General features: G+C 39.7%; 1 protein-coding gene across 1 annotated transcript in view; it reads right to left on the bottom strand.

The window, feature by feature from the left end:
• LOC137298385 (uncharacterized) overlaps positions 1 to 19,033 on the bottom strand; it is a 60,990-nt gene extending 41,957 nt beyond the window's left edge. Inside the window, exon 1 of the mRNA XM_067830639.1 lies at positions 18,949 to 19,033. Coding sequence (XP_067686740.1) covers positions 18,949 to 19,017 — 69 coding nt within the window. The 5' untranslated portion in view covers positions 19,018 to 19,033. The remainder of the gene's footprint in view (positions 1 to 18,948) is intronic.
• Positions 19,034 to 21,181: the final 2,148 nt, after the last annotated feature.

Here is a 21,181-nt window from a genome sequence, read left to right as displayed (position 1 = left end):
GATTCGAACTTTCAACACCATTTTTAGCCTATGTTTGGGTATAAAAGCGACACAATAAAAAGATGATAAAACGTCCATTGGAGGATTTTTACAACATCCTGAGCATGTGTTTATAAAACAGTATCTAATAATCATGACTCTTTTTCGAATGGGTCAGAATATCATGCTCCAGCTGTGGCACAAACACAAGTCAATCGTTCACTTAAATCCATAACACGGGAATATACAAGTCATGATGTTTGAAACTTGGATATGTTTTCCGCGTTTTTACAATAAATGATTTTCAAATTACTTCGAAAAGATGGGAGTTGTATTATTCCAGGAGTAATTTTGCTGGTGAACGTGATTGTATACAGACTGGAAATTGGACGACGGGCAGACCAGGTATCAAATATGTGACCTGGTTCACTTTAAATAATCAAAGAAGCTAACCTTGTTTCCCATGACATCAAGCAGATCGTACATATGTTCAGGGGATAACCATCAGCTCATAGGAAACACTCTGGACATACAGAAATAGAGACGTCGAACGTTGACATTTGCAGAGCAGGTTATGGGACCCCTCAAAACTGTGAAATCCACATTTTGGTGATGTATTCAAATCTTAAATATAAATGTGCAGATAATCCTTAGCTTTTGATAATGCATGTGTATTGTGTCTAGAGAACTGTCAAGAAAAACCTGTATCAGAGTTACCTCCCTATTTTCTGTATTCCGGGAAGCTTCTTCACAGCGCGTGATACCTTCGTCAGATACTGTTCATAATTTAAGGCTAGGGGGTGTGATAATGATTTTTGCAGAGATGCATGTACCAACCACCCCAACCCCTACACACACACGCGCCCGCACGCCCGCACGCACGCACACACATGCACACTCGGACTTGCTGCTGCTTATACGTAAGTAAAAGCATGAACTTTTACGAGCTGTACATTGGGTTAACATGCTATGTAAATATCTCCCCGCTTCATGGTATGTACAAATTCAATGAATTCAAAGACCCCCCTCCCCCATAATTTTTAAGCGTATTTTTAAAATAATTTTGGGTACAAACTTACACAAGCCATAAATTGTGAACAAGCACCGTTGGGAGCTAGGTTTCGGGACTGTCGTTAGAATGCCCTACAATTGCATGCATAATGACTGTTAATATACCAAGATGAACCAATTGTCATGCTAATACATCCTCACTACAAAGATGGGAAATGATATTGGCAATATTGCCTTGGCGACTCAACTCGCCCTTGTCCTGGGTCATGAATCTTGGTCACTCAGCACAATACCCATGATCTATACGGAATTAATTTGGTGCATGTTCCTTCTACGCGTGTCAGATTTGTCTCGAAAATCCCGCTCATACACATTAAATCTCCAATGCCATTACGAACTCTCCAAAAAGGGCACCTGCTCCAATACATACATACATACATATATGATAATAACCTACAGACTACACTCTTCAATGTAGTGCTGACTGTAGCATGGAATAAGCAAATGCATGCGACACATTTTCACCCTAAGAGGGCCTCACTGAATGACGTTCTACGGCATGTTGTGCTGTGTCCATAGTATCGTCATGTAGACGTTGAATGACGAGACAACATATGCACTTACACCGACCTTTTATTCAATGAATACCCTAGGAAACCAACTGTGTGGTATGTGTATGCTTATCAACGTGTGTGTTATATGTTATAGGCCAATGGGAGGACTTATTGTACTTAGCATTTACATGACGTTTCTTGTGTAGCGGACATTAATGAATCACATGTGACGCGATCATTTGAGCACGATATTCATCCTTGATTGGCGCTATATAAGTGAATTATAATTATTATTATTATAATCATATTGTCTCAGAGACCCTCTAGGTTTAGTGCCGTTTTTATGCCGTTTTGTTAACAAGAGCCAGTGTATGTAGTTTTTTGTGTTATCATTACTCTTAATCAATATACTGCCTGTGGTCTGTTTGCTTTGAAAACGTTGTCCTTTCATATAATAATAATAGGAAAATAAATATTACTTTAGATAAAAAAAGAATCATATTGATACACATTGTATAATAAATATCAATCGTATAGGATTCTGTTGTAATGTTTCTTGTGAAAGCGCCCACACTGCATATACTACTTCTACTACAACCACGGCTACTTCCTCCACCTTTGTCGTCACCACCAGCGTCACCAACACTTTGTCGTCACCACCAGCGTCACCAACACTTTGTCGCCACCACCAGCGTCACCAACACTTTGTCATCACCACCAGCGTCACCAACACTTTGTCGTCACCACCAGCGTCACCAACACTTTGTCGTCACCACCAGCGTCACCAACACTTTGTCGTCACCACCAGCGTCACCAACACTTTGTCGTCATCACCAGCGTCACCAACACTTTGGCGCCACCACCAGCGTCACCAACACTTTGTCGTCACCACCAGCGTCACCAACACTTTGTCGTCACCACCAGCGTCACCAACACTTTGTCGTCACCACCAGCGTCACCAACACTTTGGCGCCACCAACACTTTGTCGCCACCACCAGCGTCACCAACACTTTGTCGCCACCACCAGCGTCACCAACACTTTGTCGCCACCACCAGCGTCACCAACACTTTGTCGTCACCACCAGCGTCACCAACACTTTGTCGTCACCACCAGCGTCACCAACACTTTGTCGCCACCACCAGCGGCACCAACACTTTGTCGCCACCACCAGCGTCACCAACACTTTGGCGCCACCACCAGCGTCACCAACACTTTGTCGTCACCACCAGCGTCACCAACACTTTGTCGTCACCACCAGCGTCACCAACACTTTGGCGCCACCACCAGCGTCACCAACACTTTGGCGCCACCACCAGCGGCACCAACACTAACACTGACAACATATGCACGTACACAGACCTTATAGACCCATGGGAACCATCGGTGGGTATGTGTATGTTTAAATGTAATGTGTTATCTGTAATAAGCAAATGGGAGGACATGTACATTGTATTATAACATGATATAGATAACAAAGGCAGAACGTGAACCAACACAGAGTGAAAACGGAAGTGATACTGGCGCCTGGTTGTCAATATGTTGTGGCGTTCTAGCAGGCATATTGAGCTACATCATCACAGACTCAATCCAAGATTTTGTTGCCTTTGACTGACTTTAGAATGAGGTCATTTAGGACAAGACACCCACCTCAGAAGGTCGAGAATGTCTTAAAACTGTCTCTCCAGTTGTGAGACTCCCAGTCGTGAGACAGTGGAATATGTAATTAACCATGACAACACACCATACTCCCCTATCTGGTAGAATATATTAACTTTAGCTAAATAGGGTTTAGCTATGCAACTGAATCTTGCAGAACAGAATACACATTCTAAAAACATTTATACATCTGTGGTGACACAGGAAACATGCAACGTTCTGATAAATCTTAAAATATTAAGATGTTTACAGAAATATTGGGAAAGAAACTGATGGCATTTAGTGCTGGACAGTAAAATATACCGTGGAGATTACAGACAAATGAGGTATAAAACTGACCGATTCTGTCACATCTTTCAATGTCGTAACAACTTCCTGTTTCAGTGGGTTATCTGTGATTTGAAGTTTTAAATTTAGTTAACCAGAGCCTATAGTTGTAAGGTAATTGTGAAAAATAAGGACGTTGTTTCTTATGAATCAGTCCCGCCCAAGTAGTATTACCCTAGGACCGATCATAAACAAGCGGAAACCCGTTCCAAAGTCTGCAAGTCACAGACTGAAACATCACTTACTTTTCGCTTTGTTTACCACTTGTAGACATCTCAGTAAGTCTAAGACGCCATTACGTTGCACTGATGTTACTGTTGTGATGTTACTGGAATACTGCTAAAAACGGCATAAGACTAAACTCACTCACTCACTCACTCACTCACTCACTCACTCACTCATTGGGTTCCAGACAATCAGAATAAAAAATGCTAATGGATCAATGCAAAGAGGCGACTTTTCACTGAAGTCTCAAAACCAAAATGGCCCCCAAACCTGCAATCAGGACTGGCATGGTAGTCGTTTGAGTGGGAGTTGTGCTATTCACCTTCCCGATATTTTCATTTTTTTTTATTTCACGATCTCCTGCATTTATTGAAGAGCATATAATAACTCACGAACGAGATGACAAAAATATCACCTTAACTCACTATTACCGACTGGTGTTTACAGACAAATGCATTATTTATGGGACTCATTGCATATATTGACCTGAGTCTGTGGCGATTAATATCGCCGTGACAACACAATACATCATTTCACCCGAACACTCATTAGTCTAGCAAGGGCGGGCTGATAATACTGGCTGACCATGTACATAACATATATTGGGAAAGAAATTAAGAAAAACTCTTCAAGTTCCATTGAACGTTGGATGTTACGCCGTGCTCACGGAGTTTATGTTAAAGGCGCATTCGTCAATGTGCCTCATCGACTCGACACACCCTGTATTTGTTGACAATAAGCCATTACGATGGCACGCTGTTGTAGTTGATTTTGATCCTAGAATTCACTGTCTGTTCCAAACGTTTAGAACTGTTGCAACTGTAAGATTTGTTCCAGTTGATAGAGGAATTATAGTTTGGCTCTTTATGATTCTGCTTCCGGAATAAAGTGGTTTCGATATTACTAGGTCAGTAAGTTTAACACCGTTTAACACCTCATTAAACTGTCTTCCAGTTACATCACGTAGGGAGAAGGCGAGAGGTGGTGTCTCAAGTGTTTTACATGTCATGAAACGTACGGTCACGTGTACAGTCATAATAAATCTCGATATGTGATGAAACAAATCGGTTTGCGAAACCACAATGAAAGGTTTCTGGTGTGCCCAAGAAGCGCAGCTCTGTCCAACAAATTGTGGACACTCCCTTCTCAATTATTTACTGATGGTGAACTTATTACTATTCAAGGTTTTCACGATGTTAATTGTAGATTTGTACAACATATGCAACAGGACTTGATAGAGATACCTTTCAGATGGTACCTGCTGCACGGAGTTGACATTGGCTTAGGTTCAGTTGTCAAGATTTGCAGTAAGTGTGATAAGCATGTTATTTTACTTCGCATCTACACTAGGACAGCTATGTGCCGCGAGAAATTATTTATCAGTCGTTGTAACAATATGCATGGTTAAGTATAACATTGTGTTTGCAATAACGATCATAAACAGGTGAATTATTTCCTGGTTGCCATGACATTTCTGAGATTGGTAGCTGACAACCGATAGCACTCGTGCAAATCATGTTGTAACTAACGAGCATGATAAAACGCACAACAATCAATAGCTACACAAATAGCATGGCAACGTGGAAGGTAAACATTGTTTCTCTGTATACAGTGTCATTGTTGTTATGGGGCAAACTATGTACACGGAAGGGTCAACACTCAGAGGCCTGGTGCCAGTTTCTGCCTAGTTGTAGATTTTTAATTAAACTATTGTCAAAAAAAAGAGAGAAAGTAATCACCTGGTTTGAGATATTTTTTTCGAAAAAACGTATGCATTTTCTTTGTGTGTTATTTTAGTTCATAACACACCGAGCAATATTTCAGTAAATAATCCAGCTTGGACCATACAATCTAGTGATTGATTTCATGGGGAAACTGAAAACCCACGACATGGATGGACCAAGACAAACCTCCGCTTTCCAGACTTACACAGTATCTACTGGGCCACAGAGGCGGTCGATGTTGAAAGAAGAAACAAACTTTGGGATTGCTAATTTCTTAATCATTAAAAAGTTCTGACTCCGTTTGTACTGTTTTAACTCTCGGGAAAATAAACAAATAAATCTGTTGCGCCACGATTGCAGGGATGACTAAACATATTTAGCTACACGAAGAACCCATAGGCCGGAGCTGCTGCAACATTGCTTGACATGAAGAGCAAGCCGACTGTCCATATTGTCACGAATAGGTCTAAATATGAGACACATGGTGAGATTTCAGTCTGAGTAAACTTAGTGTCAGTATTATTCCTTACACTCCTTCGCAGTATAGCATTGTAACGAATAATACTGAGACTAAGTTTACATAGACTTAATGAGATTTCACTGTACCTTTTATTTCTAATTTTGGTGGGAAAATCCATAGAAAGACCGTTCGCCTTATTTTTACCGAAATCAGATAACCAGATCTTGGCCACGTTCTTGTGATACCTAATAAATGTTTTGAAACACTGATAGGGGCGGTGGGGTAGCCCAGTGGTTAAAGCGTTGGCTCGTCACGTTGAAGACCCGGGTTTGATTCCCCACATGGTTACAATGTGTGAAGTTCATTTCTGATGCCCCCACCGTGTTACACCTGGAACATTGCTATTAGCGGCGTAAAACCACACTCAGTCTCTCGCTGAAACACTGATACCCGTGTGGTTTAGGGCTCGAATGGTTCTCATGCCAAAATGTCTATATCCAGAATTTGTACTTGTACGGAATTGTAATCCGAAATGTTACATTTGACCAGTTTCTAATGGACATCGTACATTCACTGATAACACCTTGAAGATGGCGCGTGCTGACATACGATACTGTGACACATGACGTGTTCACACCGCATCCTTTGCACTACTAATCTTAATGAAAATCTGTGAAAAGTCCGTGCTAGGACAGGTGCCATCATGACATTTAGGGATCCATTCCCACATGCTGGTGTGTGGTCAGGCCACAGATCAGGTGAAGTTAAGAAGCGGTGGACAGTCCTTGGATGGGTGACCGTGTTTGGCAGCTTAACTCCTCAGGTGTTTTAAGACTTCTGGCCTGCCCGTCAATGAAACACATTTGGTCTCACCGTAGACAGCTGGGTTTGTTCAAAATGACCGCTGTTCACCCTGCAGAAAATGGGTACCCGATGGAATAAGTCATGAGACTATTAACCTTCTAGCACATCGCAGGAATCTTGGATTACCTGCCGTAATAATAATCAGATGTTTTGCGCTTTGAGCAGGATATGAAGCCCGTTATAAATAGTCATACGTTATTATTACAATAAACACAGCTTTGCCTTTTACTATGTAAATATGCACCATTCAACTGAAGAACAAAATGACCTTTCTCGAGGAGATTATTAGAAGCTCGTAAACATCAAGAGCACGGTAAACCAATGTAAACAGTCACCCAATGATAAAGAAAATGAGTCCGAATAACAAGTGACAGCTTTTCAAACAGAAGATATAAAACGTCTTCAATGAGTAACCATTAAAGACGCTTTGTGTCTTGTGTTCCATTCCATTAAGGAAATCAACTATATTCTAAAATGTTAAATTTTTGTAGAATACTAAGTTTTAGTTACTCCAACGCCCATGTTTTAAGGTTTCAGTTAATATCAAGGCAACGAGGGTTTTTTGGCAAATACCGACAAATGTCCGCCATTTGTACCTGTACATGTATCAGGACATGGACCATATGCATGGTGAGATTGCGATAAATGTTTTTGTTTGTCAAGTCTTTTTCAAGGACAAGAACAAGGGAGCTATAACTATTGGCTACCACGAAAGATTAGTACGTTCAAATCCTAACTCACTCACTCACTCACTCCATCATGGCTACGCGTGGTAGACTGCCTATTAACCCAGTTGGATCTACGTCATTGAATGCAGGTGCGACTTGGTATGATTGTTTTAGTTTAACGATACCAGAGACAAAAATGTTATTGAGGACATTTATATGCATTTCGTTCAAAATCGGACAACTGCGTTTTGATTTCTTCAAGCAATAACATAACATGTGCTTTGAGTGACGAGAGTGAGTGAGTGAGTGAGTGAGTGAGTGAGTTCAATCCACTTTTTTGGGTAAGATTCCAGTCTTATCGTAGCAGTAAAACCCAGAAAAAGGCTTGACTCGGGCGACTTAGGTAGCAGTAAAACTCAGAAATAGGCTTGACACGGGCGACTTAAGGCATTAGGCAGTAGTAAAACTCAGAAATAGGCTTGACACGGGCGACTTAAGACATTAGGCACCAGTAAAACCTAAAAATAGGCTTGACACGGGCGACTTAAGACATTAGGCAGCAGTAAAACCCAGAATTAGGCTTGACACGGGAGAACTGAGGCATTAGGTGGTCAGGCTCAATGACGTGATGAAACATGTTAATTCATCCTTATTGCGAAGACTGATGCTCATTTTGTTGATCACTGGATTGGGGCTCAGTTATACACCGAGGTGTAGCAGGCAAGATGTGGCTGCATAAAGCACAAAAGCCAAGTTAAATGTCATATCACTACCTCATTCAAATATCTTCCGTGTACACCGTGTACCTTTAATAGCTCGAATTGTCTAGGCGAGATCAATCACTCACTGAAAGATATTCGGGATATTGCATTCTTCCACGGAGGTATTTTATCACACCCTGGCGAACAGAGGAGTGGTTGACGAGCCTTTCTCTAATAGTGTCTAGGAATCGATGAAACACTGCTCACAGTGTGAGTAGTGAATACCATCAACACAACTTTAATACTATCTAACGGGATAATTCTATTTGGCTCTGGCAGGTTGCAAGCCATTGTACCGCTTCAGATGGGCACTCTTTGAACACATAACACTTTAGGAGTAATGTATAGTAATGGTTTGTCTACTCGGAGCCTTCTCAATGGAGTCTTAGACTGTAGTCTTCTTGTAAGCTCCATTGAGCTTCATCATTGGAAGACGTCACAACTCTGCATACCGTGGTTGTGTTGAACTATCATCTTGCATAGTATGAACTGTGATGCCGTCTGCATAATCCTTTGTGAACTGTGGGATTTCTTGCATTGTGGGGATGCAGCTCGCCAGTTTAATGCTTCTTGAGGTGAACTGTGGGGTACTCACACTGTTGTGAGTGAACATGTCAGTTTAATCCTTCTTGGCGGGGGGGGGGGGGGGGGGGGGGGACTTTCGGGATACTTAAACTACTGTGATGAAACATGTCAGTTTAATCCTTCTTGGGGTGAACTTTCGGGATTCTTACACTGTTTGGATTTAGTTTGTCAGTTTAATACTTCTTCAGCGTCAAAGGTTGAAATCCTTCCACTGGTTCCATGTGGCATGTCAGGTTAAACCTCCAGGTGAGGTGAGGTGAGGTGAGGTGAGGTGAGGTGAGGTGAGGTGAGGTGAGGTGAGGTGAGGTGAGGTGAGGTGAGGTGAGGTGAGGTGAGGTGAGGTGAGGTGAGGTGAGGTGAGGTGAGGTGAGGTGAGGTGAGGTGAGGTGAGGTTTAACGTCGTACTTAAGAATATTTCACTGATATCACGATGTGCGTATGTATGTGTGACCGCCTGTGCTATTCCAGTCTTAAGCTGGTTGTATATCTGTAAATCGCTGAAATATTATAAAACAGTTAAGCATGAATATCCCACTCAGACATGGTATACTGACTCCGAACCGACCAGACCTTCTCTTACCCATTAATGCCTAGCGCCAGACAGGGAACAAATAGTCCCATATTTTAACGTCTTTTGCTATGCCGCGGCCGGGAGTCAAACCCGCTCTCCGGGCGGACGCTCTAGCCGCTATACCACGATAGCGGTCCCTTTACATGGCGCTGTGGCGACATGCATTGTTGAAAGATCGTACTGCTCCTCAGTTCTGCAATATGAATTTCACTTGGCCTAATAAAAAGTTATCCTGCTTTAATCCTTCTTGAGATAACCCAAGGAATCCGTACACTGTTGTTTGCATGTAAGCTTAATCCCTCTTGAGATGAACTGACTCTGTTGTCAAGTAGCTGGCCAGTGCAAACTTTATTGAAGTGAATTGGGAAGATCTTTATACTACCCCTTCTTAGCTTTAACTACAGCATTGTTATAGCATTGTGACGTAACACAATGTCAGTTTAACCCTTCATCGAGGGTATTTTTGATACTGTTGTAATGTTGCAGGTAAAAGTCCGTAAACCGATGTGATGTAGCACGTTAGTTTCATCCTGCTTCGGATGAACTTTTGTGATCCTTACACTGTCGTAACCTGGTATGTCAGTTTTATCCTTCTATGGGTAAACTGTGGAATTCCTTCGACTGCTGTAACGTAATTTAATCCTACCTACTTGGTATGAACTTTGGGGATCCTTACACTGTTGTAATGCGGCATGTCAATTTTATCCATCCGTACATGAATTGGTAAAATCCTGGTGTGATGTGCCACGTCAGTTAAATCCTGCAGGAGGGAATCCGTTCACCGATGTGATGTAGCACGTCAGTTTAATCCTTCTTGGCGTGAACTTTGAACATCCGTACTTAGTTATATGTGGCACGTCAGATTAATTCTTCTGCAGGAAAACTGGAGGAATTCATACACTGATGTCATGTAGCACGTCAGTTTAATCCTTCTAGGTGTCAACTTTGGGCATCCTTATGTGGCACGACAGATTAATCCTTCTTCGGGTAAACTGGAGGAATTCATACACTGCTGTCATGTAGCACGTCAGTTTAATCCTTCTAGGTGTCAACCTTGGGCATCCTTATGTGGCACGACAGATTAATCCTTCTTCGGGTAAACTGGAGGAATTCATACACTGATGTCATGTAGCACGTCAGTTTAATCCTTCTAGGTGTCAACTTTGGGCATCCTTATGTGGCACGACAGATTAATCCTTCTTCGGGTAAACTGGAGGAATTCATACACTGCTGTCATGTAGCACGTCAGTTTAATCCTTCTAGGTGTCAACCTTGGGCATCCTTATGTGGCACGACAGATTAATCCTTCTTCGGGTAAGCTGGAGGAATTCATACACACTGCTGTCATGTAGCACGCCAGTTTAATCCTTCTTGGCGTGAACTTTGGACATCCTTCTGTGGCACGACAGAGTAATCCTTCTTCAGTTACACTGGTGGAATCCATACACTGCTGTCATGTAGCACGCCAGTTTAATCCTTCTTGGCGTGAACTTTGGACATCCTTATGTGGCACGACAGAGTAATCCTTCTTCAGTTACACTGGTGGAATCCATACACTGCTGTCATGTAGCACGTCAGTTTAACGCTTCATGCTGTGAACAATGCTCCACTCTTTCGTCTCAGGTGTAAACGTGCTATATGCAACCTCTCTGTTTTAACTTCAAAGATATGGCACCACAAACCGCAACCATCTGAAATACCTTTATGTCACGTGATTCAAAGTAGTAATTCAAAGCCATGTGCTGACACTACATTCAAGGGAGACAACCACGATTATGCGGCATGTAAGTCTCCTTATTATGCTCTCTATATGTGATCTATTAGCGCCCCGCTGTGACAACACAGATCATGTTGTACCCCACGTACAACACCAATAAGAATACACCTTTGTATGCTTCACTGTACTATAAACATGCTTGCTCGGTATTAGGTTACTATTAAACTCGGCCAAAAATTCACACCTTGTGCCTACAAGTGGTGTAATCCTCAATGTACTTTTGAAAATTATTCAGTGAGACGTTTTAGGGGTTGAATAAAATGATGATAAAATATTAAACGATAGTTTATAGAGACTGAAGCAAAATGGCGTTGTTTATATATAGAGAGTGTATATATTTAATATACGATATATGTCGTATATGACGGTGGTCTCTAAAACATCGAATGTGGACCAGACAGTACAGTGATCAACATCATGATCACCGCTCTGCAAGCTGGGATAGGATGACCTATGTCAGCAAGCCTGACTACTCCATTCCGTTAGTCAACTCTAAGGTAAGCACGGGTTGTTAAAGATCAGTTCTAACGCAGATCCTCATGGGTACTGAAACACGACATGTTACAGGAATTGCATCAGAGGTCATCGGGTTTGATGGCGGCAGTTTATCGGAATAAAGAAAACGTTGTAGGGGCTGGATTGAGAGATGCCAAAGGATGTTATAAGCTCTGAAATTCCTGGTACCAAGAGACGTTATGTGGTCGAATATATCGAGCTGTATTTGGATCATAATGCAGGTTACGGGGCTGAATTAGAATGTGAAACCAACGCAAAAGGACGACTAAATTCATTTGCAGTAAAGGGCATCACACTGAGCTTTAATCATCTGACTGGTGAAAATCAATGATAGCAGCTGGAGAAAGGAGAAAGCATGCAAGGTTAAGTAAACGTTTGGAATTAAGTGAAATTTAAGGGCTGAATGAATGTGATTAAAGGGGCGTAACATAGCATTGCATGAACATTTTATTAAGGTAGAAGAATAAAGACAGATTAAGAGCTCGAAGTTTAAAGTATTTACATAAGTTAGGTGAATAAATTAAGATACGTTAATGGCATAGCTTTATAGAAAGTATCAGGCCTAGTGTTAGGTTGACAATACATTATTGATTACCGCTGGAACAGACTCCTTCAACGACAGTCATGGTTATAAATTATCCTCATACTTATAGTGATATTTATGATATGATCATGCCCTCAGTTAAACCTCCAACATAGCATTCACGACATCATCTAACCCATGACAGTAAAATCATGTGATGTGATCACCATGGCCCGATCAATCAGGTCGTATAACCACCGTGGGCTTCCGGAGAGCAAACACTTCGATCACTGTTACCATTACTTCTTGACTAATATTTGTTACTAGTCACCAGTATGTCTCCTTCCTCCATAAAATATAAATGTCAGTATGATCACACACATATCAGCATTTTTGGTTTACAGCCACGAATATGGGAGTTTGAATACTGTGGAATGAGGACAAACATCAGTCGTGTTTTATACATCTTTAATTAACATCTCGTCTTCAGAGTGTTAGTAGGCGTGTCAAGAATGGGCTATGGGAGAGAATATAATTTTTCGCCGCTTTAGCAATATCATGGCGTTGTCCCCAGAAGCTTCGCACATTATGCACAAATAGGGAATCGATCCCGGGCCATCGGCGTGCAGAGCAAACACTTTTACCGCTAAGCTACTCCATCGCCTCGGGGCTAGAATGGTTAAAGAGCCCGTTACAACAGATAACGAGTATGAACACTATACAACTATACACACAGAATTAGATAACGAGTATGAACACTATACAACTATACATACAGAATTAGATAACGAGTATGAACACTATACAACTATACATACAGAACCCACGAAGGTCCGGGGATGAATAGGCCTTCAGCAACCCATATTGCTGAGTGCGGCATAAAACTGAACTCGTTCCCTCACTCACACATGCAGCATCATTGTACTGTGTACAATGTACAGTGTACAATGACTACCCAGTAACAAGAAAAATCTGAACATGATTCCACGGAAGAGGACGTTTTATGTAGTCTGTCAATACGCCTATTCAAATACACTGATTTAAACATGTGTAACTATTAATTCTCGTCGATAACATCAATCAACTCTAGGTAAGACCTTGGTATATGTACATACGATACCGCTCTCTAATGTAGTGATTATGTTGACCAATTAAGCACATATGACTTTGTGTGATCTCTTTATTCTACTTTTGAGTTTACTAATGCTAAGAATTGTGAACTTGACCATTGTTGGACCTTACAATCAATGCCTAATGAAATGTAAATAATCATAACGCATCGACACAGAAATGATCCTATGTATTTAGCGAAGAGACAATGCACTGAATGAGCAGGGTTTTGCATGGTATAAATCAGTTCACAGAGTAGAGTTGCGTCCTTTAATCGTAGCAGGATCCGATGAACTGGCTTGCTCTAATTATGAGTGGTTTGTCGTCACTGTGATCATACATATTGTAAATTATGGGGAAGAAGTTTCCTCTCACACAACGTGGTGTTGAACCCGACTCACAGATCATCGTGCTATTATTCAACGTTCAAACACAGACAACCCCTCTGATTATATCCTGATATAAGCTCGATTGTAGTGTGTGATACCAACAAGACAAACCACTTGATAAAACAATTGATCAACTAATCTAACGTGTGATAGAGACAATCAATAAAGAAAACGCCTGTCTAATATATACAGATTACAAACGAAAAGTGAAGTTGAAAACAAGCCAAGAGCGAGTCCTTTTGCCTGGCTTATCAACAACACAATTCCCCGTGTCTATTCCGCCATGAGTAGGATGAAGCGCGGCTTTTTAACTCTGGATCGTCTGGGAACAGCAATTTAGCTGCAGATATGTAAAGAGCTCATACATTTTCTACTCAAAAACTCTCGATACCTTTGTCGAAACCTTTGATATAGGCGTGTAGTGCATAAATATCAACGGTGGCCGTGAGACTTAATGGCGACTTGAGGCAATAACCGCTGCATCGACCTCATATATTGTTTCTCATAACAACCAGTAATGTAAAGAGTGAAGATGGCACTTACAAATACTTCCTTTTCCCGATTAATAATTTCAGCTTATTCGTTTGTCTTTCGCGTAAGTTCAAACAATCGATATGTTCTCCGAATCACTGCTGGTTACCATGGAAATGCTCAGGATTGTACATGGCATGAGGGTATGTCCCCATGCTGTCCAAGATTCTGTTCTTTCACATTAGATGAAAGCACGTGAGTTCTTCAGTACTAGAGTCAAGGTAGGTGGCGATGGTGATATTCCGATAGTAACTGGTTGTTATTGGAAACTAGAAAGTGTTTTCAATGTGTATATTTTATTAACTTGCCCTCGTTATATGATGTATATAACAGTAATGAATTTGCTGTAGAAGTATAATTTTTGTAATTTCTTATGAAGCAACAAATCCTTTTCCTTGATCATAAGAAATGCCCAATTGTGCGATCCCTACCATAACATGAGCTTGTATTATGAATTATTACGAAATAGTACAGAGGAAGACCTGTGTGTGGTGTGATGTCTTTCAAAGCAATTCCCAGCTGCTCGGGAAGAATACTCAACTTCGTAGAAAGCCGTGATGCAATAACTGGCATACACACATACTTGCTTGATAACGGTGTTAGTACCTACACCGAAACGTCGCACCCATTGCAGTAAGTAGTTCACTATCCATAAAATTTGCTTTTCCTTAGCAGCTACAAACATTGTACTGGCAAACCTAAGATCGACAAAAAATAATCTTTTGGATTCAGATTTGCATTTGATTTTCGTTTGTGTTGTGATCTCATTTTTCTGTGATCCGGTTTCATGTTTGTGTGTTGTTGTTCCATTCTCTGGAGTGTTGTGGTTTCATTCCTTTGTATTGTTATTTCATTTTTATATGTTATGGTTTCACTCCATTGTGTTGTGATTTCATTCTTTTTGATTATGGTTTCATGTTTGTTTGTTGTGATTTCATTCCTTTCCATTGTGATTTCATTCTTTTGGGTTATCATGTTTTCATGTTTGTTGTGGTTTCATTCTGTTGTGTTGCTATTTCATTCTTTTGTTTTGTGGTTTCTTGTTTGTGTGTTGTGTTTTTAGTCTTCTGTGCCGTGGTTTCATTACTTTGTAGTCTTATTTCATTGTTTTGGATTATGGTTTTATATGTTTGTGTTGTGGTTTCATGTTTGTGTGTTGTGATATTATTTTTTGTCTTGTGGTTTCACGTTTGTTTGTTCTATTCTTTTCTGATATGATTTCATTCCTTGTGTTGCGATTTCATTTTTCTGTGTTGTGGTTTCATGCTTGTGTGTTGTGGGTTTTATTTTTCATGCTAGAATTTCATCCTTTTTTGTTATGATTTCATGGTGTTTTTTTTGTTCTTTTGTGTTATGATTTCATTACCTTGTGTTGTGATGTCGTTCTTTTGTGCTATGGTTTCACATGTATATGCTCTGGTTTCGTTCTTTTTCTGTGGTTTATGTTTGTTTGTTATGGTTTCATGTTTGTGTTATTAATCCATTCTTTTGTGTTATTATTTTAATCTTCCGTGTTGTTATTTCATTCTTTTGTGTTGTGGTTTCATTATTTCGTGTTGCCTATTTTTCCATTGTGTTGTGGTTTCATATTGTCTTTCTTCAAATGATTTCATTCATTTTTGGCAACGATAGGCAGGCAATGGTATGACTATTAGATATTCTTGGCATACTGTCACCTTATAAACAGTGACGCAAATAGATTTCATGTTAAAGTATCAAATAATATTCGGACAGTTTTCCATGAAACTGAGTGACGAAGCACGTCAACCTGTGACCTATCAGTTGTATCCCAGTGAAGTGATCCATGTTGACAAACCTCCACCAACGAATCATTGTTAGTTTACAATTTCCTCTGTATATATTTACAAAACCGTTCAAAATGGTTATTCTCTACACAGTTTTTTTCCGGAATACAGAGGGTTAATTTTATGTGATAGAATACGGTAAAGATACCAATATTGTCTTCAAATATGATAGTTCCTACAACACATGATTCCCGGCCTAAACAAACAATTGCGACTGGACGGACAGTGAGGCAGTGTGTATTGTAAATACACGACCAAATGGCTAGGCAAACATTCCTACCGATCTGAAATAATAGTGACAATTTATAGTACGTGGTTTGTAAGGTGTGATGTGAAGTGTGATAGCACGAATAACGAGTGCTGATTTTATATTGGTTTGAAAGGCGACTAGCCAAGTGTATGAAGCAAGGTTTAATACGTTGGTATGTGCATGGTAACCTGTTAAATATTTGCAGGAGTAACATTTAGTGCATGGCGGGTTTCTACGTCTACAAAACATGTTCCGTTAGGCAGAACCAAATCATTGTTATTTTCTTATTCAGAAGACTTACATGGTATTTCTTTTTGATTCTGAACACATTTGTTCCCAACACTGTCTCTAAAACCTTAGTGTTTTAAAACTAATTGCCCCATATGATAGCTGGATAGCAGAGCCACATGATACAGTTATGCGTTCAAACGCATTTTGCAGGTTCAGTGGTATGCAATGGCAACAGTTATCAATGTTAATATTGATGTCGTGAAATCATTAATATGATGTATGTTGGGCGTGTGTGTGTGTGTGTGTGTGTGTGTGTGTGTGTGTGTGTGTGTGTGTGTGTGTGTGTGTGTGTGTGTGTGTGTGTGTGAGCGTGCACGTATACTGCACCTTTAAAGATGATGTTTCTGGCCACAGTCCAAATAGCATGCTTGATTGTCACGGATTCGCAAACTTGCCAGTTAGATCGTCACAGGAGAATGTCATGCTAAAGTATCATGTTAGACAGACGTGTCTAGTTGTCATGTCAGAATGTTGTGCATTTGTATCGGTTAAACTGCCACATTAGAAAGTCGCCCTAAGCTGTTACGTTATAGTTTATTTTAAACTGTCATGTGAGATTGCCATGCTATATATACCTATGTCATATTAGATTGTTCTGCTGATATTCTGTGGGTAACTCGAACAATCTCTATTGGTAAATTTGACTGGCTATTGCCTATTGGGTCCAGGTTACGGTACTCGCGACCAAAGACAAAACAATGCATATTGATGATATGAATACGTCACCGAAATGACTCGATTTAATACACACAGGGGACAGGGACAATGGATCATCAGATCACTCAGTAGGCAACATTCATCGAATCATTCCCAGGAGATAAGACTTACATACATATCAACGGAATGTTATATTAACGTCATTCTGTCGAACAGTGGAGTATTCAACTTCCGACTATCACAAAATAGAATCTTTGTTCCAACATACATATGCTCCTTCTTAAACGTCATTTGTAGTTTTGTGTCGAACCTCACATAACTCGAAGTACTTAGGCAGGACCCTTAATCTTCGACACAGGCATGTAGTTCAACTAGTTTGCTTACCATTTGGACGCACAAATATAATAGCAATTCTAGACAGTAAATAAAACAAATGTATCGACACTGGGGATGTATCTCAAACACCCGTGAGCTCGGTATGGAATGGTGGTAAAGACTTCAGCAACTAGTAAAAGGTTTGTTGTCATTAATATTCACCCAATCACATATTCCAATACCAGCTGACGTGTTTTGAAAGTTTAGGTACTCATCAACTCGGTTCTTAATCTTAACAGCTCGTAAGGTATGCCATCACCAGGAATGCCATCACCAGGAATGCATCTTTCACGATTAGATTCCGCTTAAGACACGATCACCTTTAGTCAGCAGATCAGTTTATGTATAAGAGTTTGTTGTCATTAGTACTATGTCAAAACTTTCTATGCCAGTTTTATGAGTTTTTTCAGCAACTCTTTATGTTCAACAGCACAGATATCAAATATCATTTTAACTATATGTATTTTAGACATCTGTAAAACACCGTCGATGGCCACGTTAATACAACAGATCAGAAGTTATACAACATAGCTAAGTCAAATATCCTGGGGTTTTTTCATCTTTATCAATAGTGTTCTTAAATTTCTATAAAGCAGATGTCAAAAGATACGTATATCACCAACAGGTGATACATTCACGAGCACAGATGTGAAAGCGCATACCATATGTATCATATTTGTCTGAGGTTTCAGTCTAGTAATGACCCTAAAACAAAAGATCGTAAGTTTATTTTAAATGTCATTCCTATTCACCCAAATTAAGTGCTCTATTGCCATCTTGTTTTAAAGGCAGTTGTTTAACCCTCGTTGTTTCTGAATTCAACAGTTCAGATTCAAAAGGTAGCAATGACACCAGTGTCGCACTGCCTAAGGTAAGTTTGCTTCACATAACATGGAAACTGACTTAAAATTACATATTTTATCATACCCCTTCTAAGCTGTGGGATAGCGAAAGTGTACTATACGTATGGAGGTTCTTTCGTGCTGTATACTAAGCGAAAGAAAATGGCAGAACCTTGACAAGCGGACTGATGGTCTAAGTGACAATAAAGAGTTCACTTTTCATGATTAAGTGGTTAATTACAAACTAGAGCATTCAGAGAGATTCCTTTATATAATAAAATCAACGTTTTTCGTATAACTGACCTTTCACATCTCTAAACACATTTCTTTTCAATACCTGTCCCTACTGACAACCACTTAATCATTGTTGTTTACTCTTCATAACATAGCCAAACAAGTCTGGCGTGCACATGAAACCCATCACGCCAGGTGTCACAGATAATATTCCATTTTCCTAAGTTAAATCTTCTTTAATGAAACTAAATCTACTCTCACCTGTTGTACCATCCGCATACGAAGTCTTGTCATGTTATCATGTATACTTTCTGAGTCGGTGGCCGCCATGTTTGCTGTTTCGGGCAACGGGCCCTTGTCCTTTGAGAAGTCTTCCCTTCACTCTCAAATCATAAATGCTTTTGTTACCCCCAAACCTTTCATCGACGAGGGACGGAAGCCGGGTCTATTTATGTGATTAGGGGTGGCGGGTAGACCTGTCATTCGATACCCGATATTAAATTCGCCCGAGCTTTAGAAAAGAGATCCGTGAATGAATGGTCTTGTGATTTAATAGAAGGCATTTTACCACATGTTGAATAACGAGATTGTCTGTGGGTGTTATTTGGTGTAAGATATCGAAGTAGATTTCATATATTGGTCAGTCGTAGCCTAAACTATCAAACACTTTGGCGAAATCTGGTGTCGTTTCAATACGTTTTTCTGTTCTGCACGGTAGTTTATACCGTCTTAATGAATTGTAACATAATAGAATAACCATTCGCTACTTGCCAAAATGGAATCTTCTGGAAGCTATTTTTTTCAAACACTCTCAAAGAATACACATTGTTGAATATTTCATCTGCTTTCATTGCTTGGTGCTTAACGTCAATACTTTCAAGTTGTCAGTTACGTGAGCATCTGCGTAACTTTCATTACTATCATTGTACTCCTTAAATATATGCTCATGATATCAATCAACGGTTGTCTTATCAATACTCGCAAAAGTTACCAGTCTGTTAGGATGTATTATCAAGAATGGCATTCCTGTCTAGACAATTGGTCAAGGTATCCTCAAATAAATAAATAAATAAATAAATAAATAAATAAATAAATAAATAAATAAATAAATAAATAAATAAATAAATAAATAAATAAATAAATCACCAAGCAAGCAAGCGAGCAAACAAACAAACAAACAAACAAACAAACAAACAAACAAACAAATAAATAAATAAATAAATAAATCACCAACCAAGCAAGCAAACAAGCAAACAAACAAACAAATAAAATCCTTGTACATGTATACGGGCCTTGGATCTTATGTACAATAAATATCTTTGACTGCTGATCTGTTGTTATATACCTCGAATATATGTAGGAAAACAAACTAGCAAATACACTGAAATGTATTGATGATCAACTGGTGATGAAAAATGTATGCATATAAAAGCTAAGATGTTTTTGCTTGTGCCTCAGCTGTACATTGATTTCTTGAAAGTAACTTTTTAGCTCATCATCTTAAAGACATCGATTGACGTAAAATTGGATATGTTACAAAGGCGTGAAATTCGTTCAATAAAAATGTTTGTCTATCACCTGTTAAGAATAAGGAATTAAGAAGATTTTGTTTCCATTACGTTCGTCCTAACTGCAGTTTAGAATCATCTCGGGAACATAGGAAGGGTTGATGCATGAAGATATGATCTGTCAAGTGAGTTTATTATACAAGCAGTTGAAGATGAATACCATTTTCTCATTATCAACCCCTTATACAAAGACATAAGATCAAAGTATCTTCCGAGTTTCAATGCACAAATGTCATTGTTCAGAAATATATAAATTCTTTGGGTGTGTTAATCATTTATGCTTCTCAGTTGTGTTATGTTAATCAAGGAAACTCTTCTGCAGAGAAAATTGCAGTGAGTGAGAATGGTTTTCCACCGCTTTTAGCATTTTTCCAGAAATTTCACGGCGGGGAGCATCATGAATGGGCTTCATGCATTTTACCCATGTAGGGAATCGAACCCGGAGTGAAAATTACAGCTTGAAATGTAAATTCATATTTAATGTATCAAAATGTCACGACGGAATGAATATGGTTGAAATGTATTATAGGTGGGTCAATGGCCTTTCTATAGAATAACCGATTGATTGATTGATTGATTTTGCACGGGAACATCTTCACAAAACATATTCTGTGTGAAGTAAAGTCATCATGACCTTGACGTACGCAAACGCTTAACTATTTTTGTACATGGTCCTGCTGTAGACTGCTGTGATGTACTGATTATTTTTCATATTCGGTTTACACGCTGTCGGGCCGATCACTTAATAGTTAGAAAGGGAGAGTTGCGTTTGAGAGAGTGTAGAGATTTGACCAGTTTCAATGAAACATTTTAGATTCTTTGAACTATTTTTAATGCAGCTGCCTTTTCAACGCATCATCACCTCCCTGTCGCCATTATTGACACTGCACAGTGCTGCACACACTTTAGTGTCAAATGTCGAGGCC

The sequence above is a fragment of the Haliotis asinina genome, chromosome 10, assembly GCF_037392515.1.
Source record: "Haliotis asinina isolate JCU_RB_2024 chromosome 10, JCU_Hal_asi_v2, whole genome shotgun sequence".
Lineage (NCBI taxonomy): Eukaryota > Metazoa > Mollusca > Gastropoda > Lepetellida > Haliotidae > Haliotis > Haliotis asinina.
The sequence above is the reverse complement of the archived record's forward strand: the minus strand, read 5'-3'. Positions and strand labels throughout refer to the sequence as shown.